This window comes from Raphanus sativus, chromosome 3 (assembly GCF_000801105.2).
Source record: "Raphanus sativus cultivar WK10039 chromosome 3, ASM80110v3, whole genome shotgun sequence".
Lineage (NCBI taxonomy): Eukaryota > Viridiplantae > Streptophyta > Magnoliopsida > Brassicales > Brassicaceae > Raphanus > Raphanus sativus.
Genome location: NC_079513.1, coordinates 5,163,617 through 5,179,066, shown reverse-complemented (window position 1 = coordinate 5,179,066; position 15,450 = coordinate 5,163,617). Strand labels below are relative to the sequence as shown.

General features: G+C 35.8%; 3 protein-coding genes across 3 annotated transcripts; 1 reads left to right on the top strand and 2 right to left on the bottom strand.

Moving 5' to 3' along the window:
• Positions 1-727, bottom strand: LOC130509908 (uncharacterized protein At3g43530-like). Its single transcript, XM_057006219.1, has 3 exons — positions 715-727; positions 574-635; positions 1-456 (listed from the first exon to the last, which is right to left on the bottom strand). The coding sequence occupies exons 1-3, from the start codon at positions 725-727 to the stop codon at positions 1-3; spliced, it is 531 nt and encodes a 176-aa protein (XP_056862199.1).
• Positions 728-2,501: 1,774 nt separating this feature from the next.
• LOC108835105 (40S ribosomal protein S18) lies at positions 2,502-3,819 on the top strand. Its single transcript, XM_018608403.2, has 4 exons — positions 2,502-2,607; positions 2,720-2,881; positions 3,316-3,504; positions 3,612-3,819. Exons 2-4 carry the CDS (start codon positions 2,772-2,774, stop codon positions 3,715-3,717), a joined length of 405 nt encoding a protein of 134 aa, XP_018463905.2. The 5' UTR covers positions 2,502-2,607; positions 2,720-2,771; the 3' UTR covers positions 3,718-3,819.
• A 206-nt stretch (positions 3,820-4,025) lies between these two features.
• Positions 4,026-5,935, bottom strand: LOC108835104 (UDP-rhamnose/UDP-galactose transporter 5). The gene is made up of 6 exons (XM_018608402.2): positions 5,799-5,935; positions 5,443-5,640; positions 5,181-5,365; positions 4,902-5,102; positions 4,570-4,731; positions 4,026-4,486 (listed from the first exon to the last, which is right to left on the bottom strand). The coding sequence occupies exons 2-6, from the start codon at positions 5,570-5,572 to the stop codon at positions 4,154-4,156; spliced, it is 1,011 nt and encodes a 336-aa protein (XP_018463904.1). The 5' UTR covers positions 5,573-5,640; positions 5,799-5,935; the 3' UTR covers positions 4,026-4,153.
• Between the last annotated feature and the right edge of the window lie 9,515 nt (positions 5,936-15,450).

Genomic DNA, 15,450 nt, shown 5'->3' with positions numbered 1-15,450 from the left:
CTACAGCAACTTCTCTTTCACAGATTCCATTGTTATCTCCTTATGCGAGCCAAAATGCCTATCTACAAAAGCAAAGCTCCTCAACTTCTTATAATTATCCGGGTAGTCACGACAGTCCAAGCCCGAGATGAGTGCATGCTCTCTCATTGAATACCGGATGGGCACGCCATTAACCGCAAACCAAGCTGTGTCCTCTCCCTCATGTAAGGGAATCGTGCGCAGTAGTAGCGACCACATACCCAGCAGCCTGAAGTTTGGTTCATCCGACATGTAGAAAATGTGGCAAAACTGAGGGTGGTTTTTGAACCACTCCAACTCGGGCGACTCCAACTCGGGCGTAAGCTTCTTCAAGAGGTCCACCGTTCCGCTCACAAAGCACTTGCTCTGTATCTTACACGACGTGGTGAATTCCGTGTTCTTGAAGTATAGCTCATCAGGTGGCAATGGTTGGCATTCCTGCAAACCACAATAATATATTAGCACCTTATTTATTAATTTGTCCTAGTAAAACTAGTAATACTAGTAATGCACCAACAATACTAAAACCAAAGAAATGTTTTTGAGAATGCATACCAGAGATGTTGCAGAATGATGATCAGTCTGAGTCTCATTCTCGTCTGAAAGCCCGTCTGCTACTGGAGCAGGGTTGTGTTTGACAACCTTTTCTCTTGTGAAATTTTTTTTTCTTAGTCTGCCTTTTCCCTTCCCGCTTACTACGGCATGTCATAATCTTAATCTCCTGAATATACATAAACAACAAATATTTAATAACAACTAAGGATGGGCACTTTACCCGATATCCGAAGTGGCACCCGAACCCGGCCCGAAAAACTCGAACCGAAATCCGAACCAAAATGGCAAAATATCTGAACGGGTATTAAGTTAGGAGAGATTGGATCTCCAAACCCGAACGGGTAATACCCGAACCCGAATGAATATCCGAAGATAATCGAACATATGTATACTTACCCTTATATTTCTAGTTTACATCTCTCATTTTATTTAAAATATTTATATTGATGTTACACATACTTTAAAATCATATAGTATATATTATATATATAATTATGGGAAAAATAATTTGATATTCATTTAAAATGCATGTCAAACTTTTGTTTCATGTACAACAAAAGTTACATCCAAAATTTAAAACAATAGTCAAATTAATATTTTTTATTTTTGAAATGTTATCTCCAAATCTATTAATCATTGAATCTATAAAAGTAAAAAAATCAGTTAAGGGAAATCTATATTTTTAAATACAAGAAACTTAAAAAATGAAAATTTTATTTTTATTTCTTTAAAATCTAAATATCCGAACCCAATCCGAAATAACCGAATCCGAAGTAAAATATCTGCACCCGACCTTGAAGTACAGAAATACCGAACGGGTTCTATATCCCTATACCGAAATACCCAAAAAATCCGAAACACCCGACCCGGACCCGAAACGGATATCCGAACGCCCACCCCCCTAATAACAACAGAAGCTAACAAACCCATTCAATATCCACAAAACAAATCTCAGAACAAAACTTTCGATCTCCATAACTTCAATAGACAAAGATATAACAACTTTTTACCATTTTCAGTAGACAAAAGAACAAACGATTTTACCATTTTCAATAAACAAAGATAAACAAAAACAAAGATTTTTACCATAATCTCATAACCATTCTCCTCATTAACAATTTTTACTACTAGGTTTTCAATTAAATTACACAGAGAAAACAATTTTTACCAATACCAAATCGATTCAACAAAGAATAACTTTAAAGAATCTGATTCAAAATAAAATTTCTTTATTTCTTTAAGCCAAACAAGCACACAATATATATTCCAAAGAAACTCACATCAAAACCATTAGAATCTATGAAAAATAAATGAAAAAGACGTTACCTTTTACACGCCGACAATGGTCCTCGAAGCAGAAACAAGAGCATGAAAGGAAGCTGACGCGTGGATTTGATGATGGACAGGAGAATACGCGGTGGATTTCAGTGGGTTTCGGTGGATTTCGGTCGATTTCGTCGCTGCCTCGAGGTCGTCGGGTTCTAGGGTTTCGATTGATTGATTTTCAATTTGGGGGAAATGAGAAACACTTAGGAGAGAAACAAAGGTTTGGTTCTGTATGGGAGAGAGACACGGGGAGAAACATAGGGTTGGGAGAGAGACACGCGGGTCACGCCCACGGATCCGGATCATGTGAATCGGGTCAAAATAGAAAGAGGTGAATATAAAATATTAGATTTCATTAAGGGCAGTTTCATCTTTTACCATGTTTTCGATTAAAATGTGATTAAAAGTATAATTTTTTTTATCGGTGAGACAAGAGAGAATAGACATTGAGTGTTAGGCAATAAAAAATAATAAGTCCAGAAAATTACACCTTTATTATATAAATAAATAAATCATCCTAACAGAGGGCACAATGGTCTTTGACCATTTCAGGATTGCAGGAAACCCTAATAATGAGGTATATATAAAACTCGCGAAAACACAAAGCAGACTTCTCTTCGTGTGTTTAGAGCATTGCAGAGATCATCACTGCTTGAAGGCGGCTTCTTCTTCTTCTTCTCACGCATCTCATCTCCGCTAATCAAAATGGTAATCCATTTTTCTCTTCTAAAACCTTTAGTTTCTCCGTCTCAGAAATGAACCCTGATTTTCAGATTCATCTCTTCCTGATGTGGAGTGTGTTTGTTTGTTATGTGTGTAGTCTCTGGTCGCGAACGAGGAGTTTCAGCACATTCTCCGTGTGCTTAACACAAATGTCGATGGAAAGCAGAAAGATCATGTTCGCCCTTACCTCAATCAAGGGTATTGGCAGGCGTTTGGCTAACATCGTCTGCAAGAAAGCTGATGTCGACATGAACAAGAGGTTTGCTTTCTCTCTCTCTTTTCTCTAACTGATTAGTGTGTTTGTTTGATGTTCTTCTCTGCTTCAAGGTTCTGAGTCATGTTCTGGTTTAAGACAGTTTTGGCGTGTAAACTTATAGTTGAAGAATCGCTTGTCTTGTCTGTGATGATCAGATTTATGTACTGTACTGTTTTTTAATCTTTTTCGATTTGCATGTCTGCATTTATTTATCAGTACCATTAGTTATGTTCTCCACTTTGTTTGTTTTTACATTGTCTTTAAAGTCCAACATTAGCTAAATCCTTTTTCTGTTCATGTGTTTCCTTCGACTTGCTGTGGCTGTTGTTTTTTTTTTTGTCAGTGGAACCATCATAACTCTAGAATAGCTAGTCTGTTATGTTCTAGTGTATATTACTAATTTGCATTCCCCTGGTTTGATCTCTGTTCTGTTTTAGGGCTGGTGAGTTGTCTGCAGCTGAGATCGACAACCTGATGACGATTGTTGCTAACCCAAAGCAGTACAAGATCCCAGACTGGTTCCTGAACAGGCAGAAGGACTACAAGGACGGGAAGTACTCCCAAGTTGTCTCCAATGCCCTTGACATGAAGCTCAGGGACGATCTCGAGCGTCTCAAGAAAATCAGGTAACATTCATACTGATCCGAACCATCAGTTTAACTCGTTACTACTTTGTTCTGTTGTGGTTTGGTTTGAATGATCTTGTGTAATGGTTGTTTTGCATTTTCCACAGAAACCACCGTGGGCTGAGACACTACTGGGGTCTTCGTGTCCGTGGACAGCACACCAAGACAACTGGGCGCAGAGGAAAGACTGTTGGTGTCTCGAAGAAGCGTTAAGCAAGATTACTTCTTTATCTGTTTTGATATATGTTTCTGCTTTGAACTAGTTTATGTGACACTTTTGGATCTTCGAAATAGTTTGTTTGATACTTTTGGATCTTTGTGCTCTCTATCTCTCTTTTCCAGTGGTTTACATCTGTTTTAACTTTAATTGTTTTTGAGTCTTTATCATGGCTTTGTCCCCTTCAACAGAGTTTTGAAGTGTTTATCATTCTCTCTAACTGTTTGTGACACCTCAAAGCGATATACTAGTAGATAATGGTAACGATGTATAGCTGTGGCATATATGTAAGGCAAGTTCCTCGTATTGAAAAATATAAATTAAAATACTAGGATTTTACAATATTCTGCTAAGAAAGAATAAGCAATATGATGTATAAAAATGGTGCCATGTCTGTAGTAAGAAACTCATCATTAACTCGCTTAACGCTAGCTAAGCTTTCAACCTTGGTCTTTCATCAGAATCCGAATCATCTCCATGTTTCTGTTGACGGGTCGTTGGAAGAGAATAGCTTTTCTTCTCCTTACCTCCTGGCTTGGACGAGGCATTACCGTACCAGATCATCCCCAGCACTGCAATAATCATGCCGAGAACCACGTGCAGGTTTAGACCGTCCCGGTCAAAGAAGAAGAAGCCCATTATCAGCACCAAGATCGTCTTCATATGGCCCAGGACTTGGAAGGAAACCGCCGTGAATCTCCCGATGCAGATGAATTGGCTGAGGTTTGTCCCGATCGCTATTGTGCATGAGAGGGTTATAAACATCTGCACAAGCATCACAACTTTAGTATAAGAACCATGCATAAGCAAATGTAAATGGTCTGTATATTGATTTGAACGGCACTTACCAGAGAGACAACGTTGTAGTCATACATGTCTACTCGTTTCTCTGTCAGCCAAAAGTCGAGAAATGGACCGACTATCAACAACGTTGCAGCTTGAGCTGGAGCCGTATGACCCAGTAGGTTGAATGATGTAAGTGAATACTTTCGCTGGAGATAATGCACATACTGCAATAAAAAGTAAGATACTTTATGTCAGACTTAGGATTTTGGATTCTCACTAGTTAGAAAATATTTCAATTGAGTAATTGAAACCGTATTCCCAATTGGGTTGATTTATATAATTATAATTATTTTTTTAAAAAAAAATCTAAACTAAAAGAGGTTATGTTACTTACGTATTGTTGCAAAGCAGTACTCCAGACAGCAACAAAAGCAGCAACGAAACCTTTGGTGTTGACACTAACATCAGTAACAGTGCAAACACCAACACCCACAAGAACAAGTCCTATGCTAAGTTTGGTGTCTCTTGAGTAACGAATCTTATCGAACACTACTTCCAACAAGCAAGCTACAGGAATCATGCTAAGCTTTGCAATCTGACAAACCAAAAAAAAAAAATAATAATAATAATAAGACAGCGATACAGAAGCATAGGTTTTTGCAAGAATATTTACCTGATAAAACCCAACAGAGTTCCACATGAGACTAACGTTCATCCCAACGATCGAAAAGTTTGCAAATATAATGAACTTAAGAAGCTCTGTGAAGGGAAGATGAGAAGGCTGAATGTAGCCTAGACATCTTAGAACAAGTGTCATCAGTGTGGTCGTGGCGAAATGTAGACCGGTCAAGGTTGTTGCTGCAGTGAATCGAAAATGTAAAATACAGGCACGAAGAGAGAGAGATGAGATCAAATGGGGGTTTGAGGATTATTACCAAAGCTAAAGCCGTATGTAGCCATTAAAGCTTTATTGACAATGATGATTCCGACAGAAGTAACGACATTGAACATCCAAGCAGCAGCATCTACCGTTGCTTTCTTGTCTGCTTTACTACCAGGAGCCATTTGTTACTTTGGTCTTCTTCTTCTTGTTCGATTGCAGAATCTCAAACAAACATTCTCCAGAGAAAATCCTACAAAGAATTTAATTAAAAACAAAATGTTCACCGATAAAGAATCAGATCGGATCTAGAGGAATTGTTTAATCGATCTAAGGTACAATAGGATCCTTGAAGTGATCTCATCGAATCAGAGGAATTCGAAAGGGATACAATAGATCGGGGGAAGGTACCTGGAGAAGAACAAAGCGTGGCAGCAAAATGATCAGAAGGCAGCGATGTTGATGTTGGTTTCTCTTTTCTATTTTGAGTTGAAGAGTGCGCTTAAGTAAAGTGATCTCCTCATCATTACATTTCCATAATGAAAAAGAAAAGAATAATGTCCTTTTTTTCGTTTACTAATAATTTTTTTTCTGTAACCTTTACTAATAAAAAGATTTTAAAAAATGTGTTTTTTCACTAGAAATTTAACAAACTAAACTGAATCATCATTTCAAATGTGGAAGCCCTTTGATCCAATGGTTTAATTAAAGATTTATTAATCATTTTATATCAAAAGATCTGAGTTTTAAACTCTAAAAATATAAAATTATGAGGATTATGGAAAAAAATTGTAAGAAAATCTTCAGTTTCTTACCTTCATAAATCTTTTAAAACGGCTGGTGAATTCTTATAAGGTGGTAAAATTATCGACTATATAATATTTCTCATCGTTTGTAATATCATAATTAATCAAATGTTAAAAAAACATATCATTCCAAATCAGTGGAGTTGGAATGTTAGATCAACAATTCTCTAATATAGTTTATGCCACTCATTTTTTTTTGCTAGGTTTGAAATGTGTTCATTGTGATACCTAAGCTCTTAGCTTAGTATGATCTATATATAGTCAAAAGTTATGAGGTTTAGACGCGTTTTATTTAGATGAAAATGAATATTCTACCGCAATAATTCAATTATAAATATTCCTGATTGTTCCTTTCCAATTTAAATTTTGGAAATTATTATATGCAAACAAAAATAGGAAACAATATATTAATCATGATATTTGACCATAAACTTAACCATTTTGAAGTTTTTTAAGTAACTCATAATTTGTCTATCACCATTTATGTTATTTCTTAGTTATAAAGTCAATGTGCTTAAGTTAAAGGGTTGACTGAGGTTTTATATAGACTTTATTTTTCAGATGAAATTGGAGAACCAGTCTAGATTTTGTGAGAATATATTCTAACCAAAATGATTATATTCCCTTTATAAGACATATATCATGAAACAAACTATATTGTCAAATTAATTATATTGTCCACTCTAAAAAGATTGTGATAAAATAAAATCAAGTAAAACCAGTAAGATCTTAAGCAAAATAAATGATATATATCTAAGTTGTATAAAAGAACCTGAATACAAACAATTTATAATGTCCAGTTCAAATAATAAAAAGTCATGAATCATAAGTTTACAAATTAACATAAATATAAACGAAAATATAATGCTTTTACGTTATAATTTTTTTTCTAATTTGCAATATAAGAAAACTCTTTTAAGTTCACGAAAGCCCTCTTAACTTTAGGTTAAAATTTTTATGACATTAATTTTTAGAAAATTTTCAAAAATATAACATTCATAATATTATTTTTCATGTTTACACTAACCATTATTACCTTCATTTTTAAATAGGGAAAAAGACATTTATAACCTTAAAGATAACTTTGACCAAAAGAAAGTTAACTAATCTAAATTTAGGGTTTAGAGTTGAGAGGTGGGGTAGAGTTTAGGGTTTATGGTTGAGGCTTTAGGGTTTAGAGTTGAGTTTTTAGGATTTAGAATTGATGGTTTAAGATTTAGGGTTTAGAATTGATAGTTTAGGGTTTATGGTTTAGAGTTGATGGTTTAGGGTTTGAATTTCGAAAAATATAATTCAAAAACATAAAAAAAAAAATATTTTTTATATATATTTTTTTAATTTATTTATTATATATAGAAAACAATGATACAAGAGTTTTTCGCCTTTTAGTGAAGAAGATATTTTGATAAATGTCTTTTTATCGGTGGTAAATATGAATAATGACATTAGCAAAATGGTAAAATTAATAAATTCCTCCTAAATTTTTGGACCAACGAACATAAAAAGGATAATTTATATTGCCAATAAACAAAACTTCTAATCTTCACATAATTGTTTTTTTGGTTTTATTTACTATACAACAAAACGACTGATAATATGTTTTTATCCATTTTAAGGTAGTTTTGTGGACAATGTAAATCTTAACCAAATGGACATGAGTATACGTACAATTGGTAAGTTAATAACATAAACATATAGTATTTTTCTTTTGTAGGTTTAGTAAGTAGTGGCATTACATATAATATTCCCTATATATTAATAGGGAAACAATTTTAAAGAATAACTTTAAATGTGTAACATATTCACAGAAATACCATTTTTACTTAGGTGTCATTACCATAGACTCTCTCACAACATTAGAATAACAAGATATCTATTACTAGACTATTTACAAAGAATGCCATTGGTCATATAAATTATTTTAGAAACTATACGGTTATTTCACACACAAGTATTTAATATACTTACCATTTTCAACTTAACAAAGTCATAACAGTTTTATAATAATTAGTTGTTCTTGCTACGAACGCATTAGTTGTTGATTTTTCCCATTGTATTCCTTCGATATTGGCATAGGCTTCGACTGTAAATTAAAAGTGAACAAACAACGTATATCATAAGCTAAACCACTCACTATAAAAAAGAAACAAATAACTAAATTAGTATAATAACAGATCATAAGATAATGATATAGAACTTAAACACAGAATATTTATTCTTACATCTATGTTCATACGTATAGCATTGTAACATTCAGAAATTGACTTAAAATTTTGGATATATATTACTCCCTCTATTTGGATTTAACAGTCGTTGTAGAGAAAATTTTTCGTTTCAAAATAAGTGTCGTTTTAGAGTTTCAAAGCAAAATTTATTAAAAAAATTTCATTTTATTTTTCTATTGGTCAAAATGTGGTTAGATTTATAGGTAATTGTGTTTTTATCTTGGAAATATACAAAATCATATGTTTTTTTAAATTTGTGTGCATAAACTTAGAACGACAGTTAAAATGAAACGGAAGGAGTATAATATAGGGTATAAAAAGAGAGGATTTTCATCTTCCATCTGTGTACGTATTTAAAAATCAATGATTTTTTATTATTTAGAAATCATTGTTAGTAACCAAAGAAAATGAAATGTAAATGTTCCGTAATGTTGTAAAATTATTATGTTCACCTCAAACCTCAAATCTCAAACGATCACATAACCAAACGATTTAGGGTGTAAAGTTTAACCAAAATTATTTGTGTGCCGTTTTTATTATATTAGTTACACGTCATGTTGTTTTTTAAGAATTTATAATTCTTTGACCAAAAAAACATTGACTTATTCTTGGGTTCACCCCTAGAGTGAATCTAGAGGTTCACCCAACCAATAAGAATCACTCATTTTACAACTGATATCTTTTAAATGAGGAAACAAAATATTATCAAGTTATATTATGTTTTTAAAATAAAAATGTTAAAAATAAATAAAAATAGTAATATATGCAAAAAGTTAAAAATATTTTAAATCCGTCATCAAAACACTAAGCCTAAACTCTAAAATTTAAATTAAAAACATTAAACTGTTCTAATCCTAGTGTTCTTGCCTTTGGTAATATCACCTTAGTGTATTTGGACTTTAACTCTGTCCAAAGGCATCTAGAACTTTGTATATCTTGGTACTGATTTCTCAGTTCCACATTGAGATGATGGCGCATTACTGTTAATGCCTTATATTTTTCATTCTCGGTTCCATGATCATCTTTGATGATACATTCACTAAGACCTTCTATCGTTAGTATAACCGAGATATTTATTGCCCATCTTAGATAGTTCTCTCCAGAGATATCTAGGGTATCATAGTCCATGGGTTGGAATCTCAACATCTGAAATCATATCAAAATGATTTAAGTGTTAGTACATACAATTTCTGATGCCATTCGGCTATACAAGAAATAAAAGGCACTCGGCCAGTATGTAAACAATAAAGTCATATGGCTTGTGTGACCAATGCCATTCGGCTATTACACAATTAAGATCACACGGCCAGCAAATAAATAAGAGGGCCACACAGCCAGTTTGCATTCTCATTAGAAATTTACTTTCTCGTAACTCATCCATCTCTTAATCAACTTGTTTGATTTATAAATCTCTTGAAAATAGTGGGATGGACGAGTGCATGGTCTAGCCATACCATATGGTATGGTACATCGACCCATGCGGTTTAATGGTCTAGTAGTACCATTCAGTACACTTCCTCGACCAAATAAAATGGATCATGATTTAGCTGCACTGTGGTGCGCATCATCCATCACCAGTGATTGTGGATCACCGTGGATCATCGAGAATCATCGTGGATCACCTTGGATCACTGATCATCGTAGATCATCGTGGATCATCGAGGATCATCATGGATCATAGATCAACGCGGATCATCGTGGATGATCACCGTGAATCACGGGTGAAAAATCTAGTTGCACCTGAGGGTGAACATCATCGACCATTGATTTTGTTTTATGGTCTAATTGTACTTAAGAGTACGTATCATCGACCTTTACTTCATATGGTCTAGTCATACCTATTGGTATGCATCATTGACCTAAAAGAAAAATCATGGTCTAGCTACACTATGGTGTGCATCATCGACCAAAAGATGTGGAAAACATTAACCTTATGTTTTGTTTGGACATATAGCGTGTCATCCTTAAAGGGGTATCACTTGTTGTCCATACAAAACGAAAGTCATGTAATCACATGCTTTATATTTTAGGATTTAGGGTTTCTTAAAATCGGACTTAAATTTTAAGGATTAGGGTTTAAAATTCAAATCTGATTTTAGGATTAGGTTAAACATTGACCTTAAATTTTGTTTGGACATATAGCGTGTCATCCTTAAAGGGGTATCACTTGTTGTCCATACAAAACTAAAGTCATGTATAACTATTAAGGGTTTAGGGTTTTGATTTTAAAATAAAACAAGAACTAAAATCAACCAAATCAAATCGCAAAACCTTTTAAATCGGATTTAAGATGAAGAGAAGTTTGAAATCCGAATTGTTTGAACCACAAGTAAAGATTAGGGTTCTTGAGATCTTACCTTAATCTTTGCCGATCTTTTCTCCTTGGTTCCTCTCTTAGAAACCTTAATTATTCAACAAAGAAATATTCAAAGTTGAATTAGTATCAAGATTAAAGAAAATCGGATGTAAGAAGATCTAGAGAGAGGAAGTGGCGGCTAGGGTTTTGGGATGATCTCCGAGTTTGTTGACGGCGCGGCTTGCACTGGAAGGTGACGGCGCGTCTGGAGTCCGATCACTGCGTGGTCTGCGGCGCTGGATTCGTCTCGTCAAGAGTTTCAGTTTGGTGGGTGGCTCGTCGTCTGGATCCTCACGGTTAGGGAGATATGGCGGTTTGAAGTTGCAGCCAAAATTAGGGTTTTTATGGTCGCCGGATTTTAGTTAGGGTTTAGAGTCTCGTGCTGATAACGTGTTCTATAATAAACCAAAGGCAAGGCATGAGTGGATGAGCCTCAGTTTCCGGGACTTTGGGTCCGTGGAAAAATACAATTATGCTCTATCCAAAGTAGCTCATACACTGATGTTTTGTGGTGAAAAGTTGACAGAGGAGGAATTACTTGAAAAAGTTTTCTCCACAGCAGATCCAAAAGATCTATTCCTACAACTAACCTATCGAGATAAAGGTTTCACCACATACAACGATCTGTTCTTATACTTATCTCAAAATGAACAGATGAATCAGATGAAAGATGATATGAGCGGCTATGAGGCAGATAGTGATGATGAATAATCCATGGGAGCCACGCCCAAAGTGACAGATGGAGTGGCCGGCTAGACCATTGTCTAAAGCCTTTAAACATTCTGATTTCATACTTATGATTTGGTGTTTTGTCATTCAAAATTTTATAGCATTAATAAAAGTTTTTATTTTATCTTCATTGATTGATTTGCTTGAAAAATATTTTTGATTGACATATGAGAATGAAAACTTGAGAAGAGTATGTCTAGACCACCACGCCTAAGGCACAGCCTTAAGAGGCACAAAATTTATCACCTAAGACCCATTGAGAGAGACCCAAAATCTCCACTGGCCGTGGACAAGGATACCACAATAACCGTGGTTGTAGATCCAATCATGGCCGAGGAGGGAGTAAAGGTCGAAATGGCATTACAAGCCACATCAAAATGGTTTCTATAATAAACCAATGGGCAAAGCAAAAGGAAATGTCCCTTTAGCTTATGAAAATCGCCAAAGGCATATATATAAGAGAGGTCGAGACTACATTCTCCCTACTGATCTAATACTATGCTAAGGATCAGTGTGATAAGGCATAAAAGCCTAGGTAACCAGTAAGGTTCACCAACGAATTTATACACTTTATGGCATGACCGGATTAGCCATCCTGGTCCGAACTTGATGCAAAGTTTAAAATTACTAAGGCACAAAGAGTTATCCCATAAGATCTCACGTTGTGAAACATGTACACAAGGGAAACTCAGTAGGCTTCATTGTTCCAAGCAACACGAAAGTATAATCTGATCATAAGGGTAGTGAGGACAAAACCCGTGATCATGACCAGACCACAAATTCGTGTAACATGGTCTAAAACCATGCTGGCCGTCCAAGCATTACGTTTAAGTGAGGACAAACAAATGTATTTTATAGCATGTTCATGAGGGGGAGAATAAACACTCCGTATGGTCCATGACCATACTATAAAACCCAAACATGATAAGCCTGGCCAAAGGCCATAAGACATTATAGCTTGGCCGTATAAGGCATAACCTATAAGGTTGAGACTTCAAAAGTCTATAAGCTTGGGTACACCACAAGAATACATGTATGAAAGATAAGATACATCAGGTCATATAAAGTGAGCATAGATATTCCCGTCTAAAGATGATAAAGGGTCATAATCCAGATATAGACCATCCTAAGACTTTATGGATAAACCACCACATACCTAGGTGCCATCTAGGATGGAATACCTCATCTAAGGATGAGATGAAAATCGGGAATATATGTTGGATAAGAGAACATGATCTTTCTCCCACGAATTCAATGAGACCATGAGCCAAACAAAGGTGATCATATTGTGGCCAAGGTACACGGATTACATACAAGATGAATCCGACTATCCAACATCATGGAGAAAGCTATAAGCTGGTAAATAAAAAGTAAAAGTGGAATGGTTTTAACCATCCAAGTCTTGGCAAAGATCCTCGGACCAGATATATATGTACTGGACGTCCATAAACAAAGAAAGAATGATAGCCAGATAGACCCGAAAGAATGACTAAGTCATACCAGCTTAGCACCACTATATAAATGTCCTAGTAGAGACATAATCAAGTTGCTGTAAAAGTCTATAGAAGATAGACCAGAATGTTCCATATATAATGAACCACGGATAGAAAAGTTAAGGTGCTCATAATGATAGATCCGGGTTCATGAAAGAGAAACCATACTAGACAATGAGATAAGACCGGCCGGTCCTAAGGTACAAGTATCATACAATGTAGCCTTGCAAACTACAAAGTATTCAATGATCCTGATAATAATAAAATCTCAATCGATTGTATCATGTCTAGAACGCGATAGAACGCGATGGAACATTATATAAGGTGTCGACACATACACACACTCATAAGTGATAAAGAGAAAGCACTTGAGCATAAGAGATATGTGAGGATCACTAACCCACGTAAGAGTACTCATCATAGAGAAATGAATGGGACGTGGAGTTATAGTAAAGAATGAATATGATGGGCGTATTGGCCAAATACATAAGATAGACGCCATCTAACCAGTGAACAGATGAGTCTTGTGAGGAAAAGAAAATCGTGAGCTGTAGAACATGAAAGTACAGACAAGTGGTCGTACATGTTGCTACATAAAGCATTCAAAAGGAATGGCTTGATCACACAAGGATACTCACAGGGACTAAGGAACAAGGAAATAAATTCCTAGGTGGTGAATGCTACTACCCAATATCGAAATTAATAAAGATTTGGACATCTAAGGAAGATGTAGTAGACATTGGATATATCACTGGATATAAAGGTAACATAAGATACCTTGAGAAATAAGAAAGAAGTTCTCATAGAACAACATCGTTCCTGCGTTGTTCATGGACTGAAATGCAGCTGCATGCGTGTATGTACACACGATATGATAAGACTAAGTGATGCTTAGTAGAAAGTTCTATAAGAACGTTTCTGATCAGTCCATATAGTAGTCAATATATTCCTTGTGTTTATACTTAAAGAAAGGATGATTAAGATGATTGATTCTTGGAAAGGCTATGAAGAGACTACGATGATCTATAGTAGAGATCATTAGCCGTATATGAATGTTGGGATCTATGATCCAACGTACCAAGAATAGATTGATCAAATGGTCTGAGAATCCATCAGATTCACGACCAAAGGGAACCATACCGACTAGGATCATGTCCGACCTAGTTCGACCTTAATCATCATTGGTCCCGACCAATCCATCCCGTCCAGCTTGTTCCGACCAGTTCCTCTAGGTCTTAAATCCGACCTAAACCATCCAAGTGAGAGGAACGTCCTATTGACCAAAAAGTGGCTTAGTTTTGATTAAACTTCAAACTATAACACAATAGCCACTTCATGAACAGACCGTGGACATATACTAAAAGTTCATAAAGAGTTTTGGTCAAAGGATATGAATAAGATATATAGTGGACAAGAACATAATCCGGATGGATTATGGATGATGTCATGATCCGGACAGATCATGGACATACAAAGACATTCATGGTCGAATTTATCTAAGAGAGATAAACCATATGATCCGAATGGACCATGAATATCATGAAAGCATTTTGTTGATGCAGGTTACCAGTCCGATCCACACAGTGCTAAGTCCCAAACCGGCTATGTTTTCACATATGGAGGCACGACCATTTCATGGAGATCAGTCAAGCAGACTATATCAGCCACATCATCCAATCACTCGGATATATTGGCGATCCATGAAGCAAGCAGAGAGTGTGTCTGGTTGAGACTCATGACACACCATATTCGGACAGCATGTGGGATCACGGATGGTAAAGACGAGCCGACCGTTCTTTACGAAGACAATGCGGCCTGCATAGCTCAGCTCAAAGATGGTTACATCAAGGGTGACAAGACTAAGCATGTTCTCCCCAAGTTCTTCTTCACCCACGATCTTCAGAAAGAAGGAGAGGTCAAGGTCCTCTAAGTCAGATCCAGCGAGAACTCAGCCGACCTCTTCACTTAGGCATTACCAACATGCACGCTCAGGAAGCTTATGCAGCAGATTGGTATGCGATCACTGAGAAGCCTTCAGTGATGTTCACTTCAGGGGAAGTAATGCGGCTGTACTCTTTTTCCTATCCATGGCTTCCCGTTTTTACCACATTGGGTTTTTGGGTTTACCATGGAAAGGTTTTAACGAGGCAGTATTCCAAACGCATTACAAACTCTAGACGGTTATGGCATTACAATCTCGGTTTTTAACGAGATAGCATCTTACACGCATAATGGACATCAAGGGGAAGTGTTATGAATATTGTGTGATGTCTATTATGGAATGTTCTAGATTTACTTGTTCCCTACTCCAAGTTACTTGTTCCCTACTCCAAGTTATTAGACTTTGTCTTCAAGTTATGTAATCCTATATAAGGAACTCATACTCATGGAATAATAAACAATTCATTCATCTCTAAGCCATACGGCTCTCTCTCTCTCTCTTTAGTTCGATCT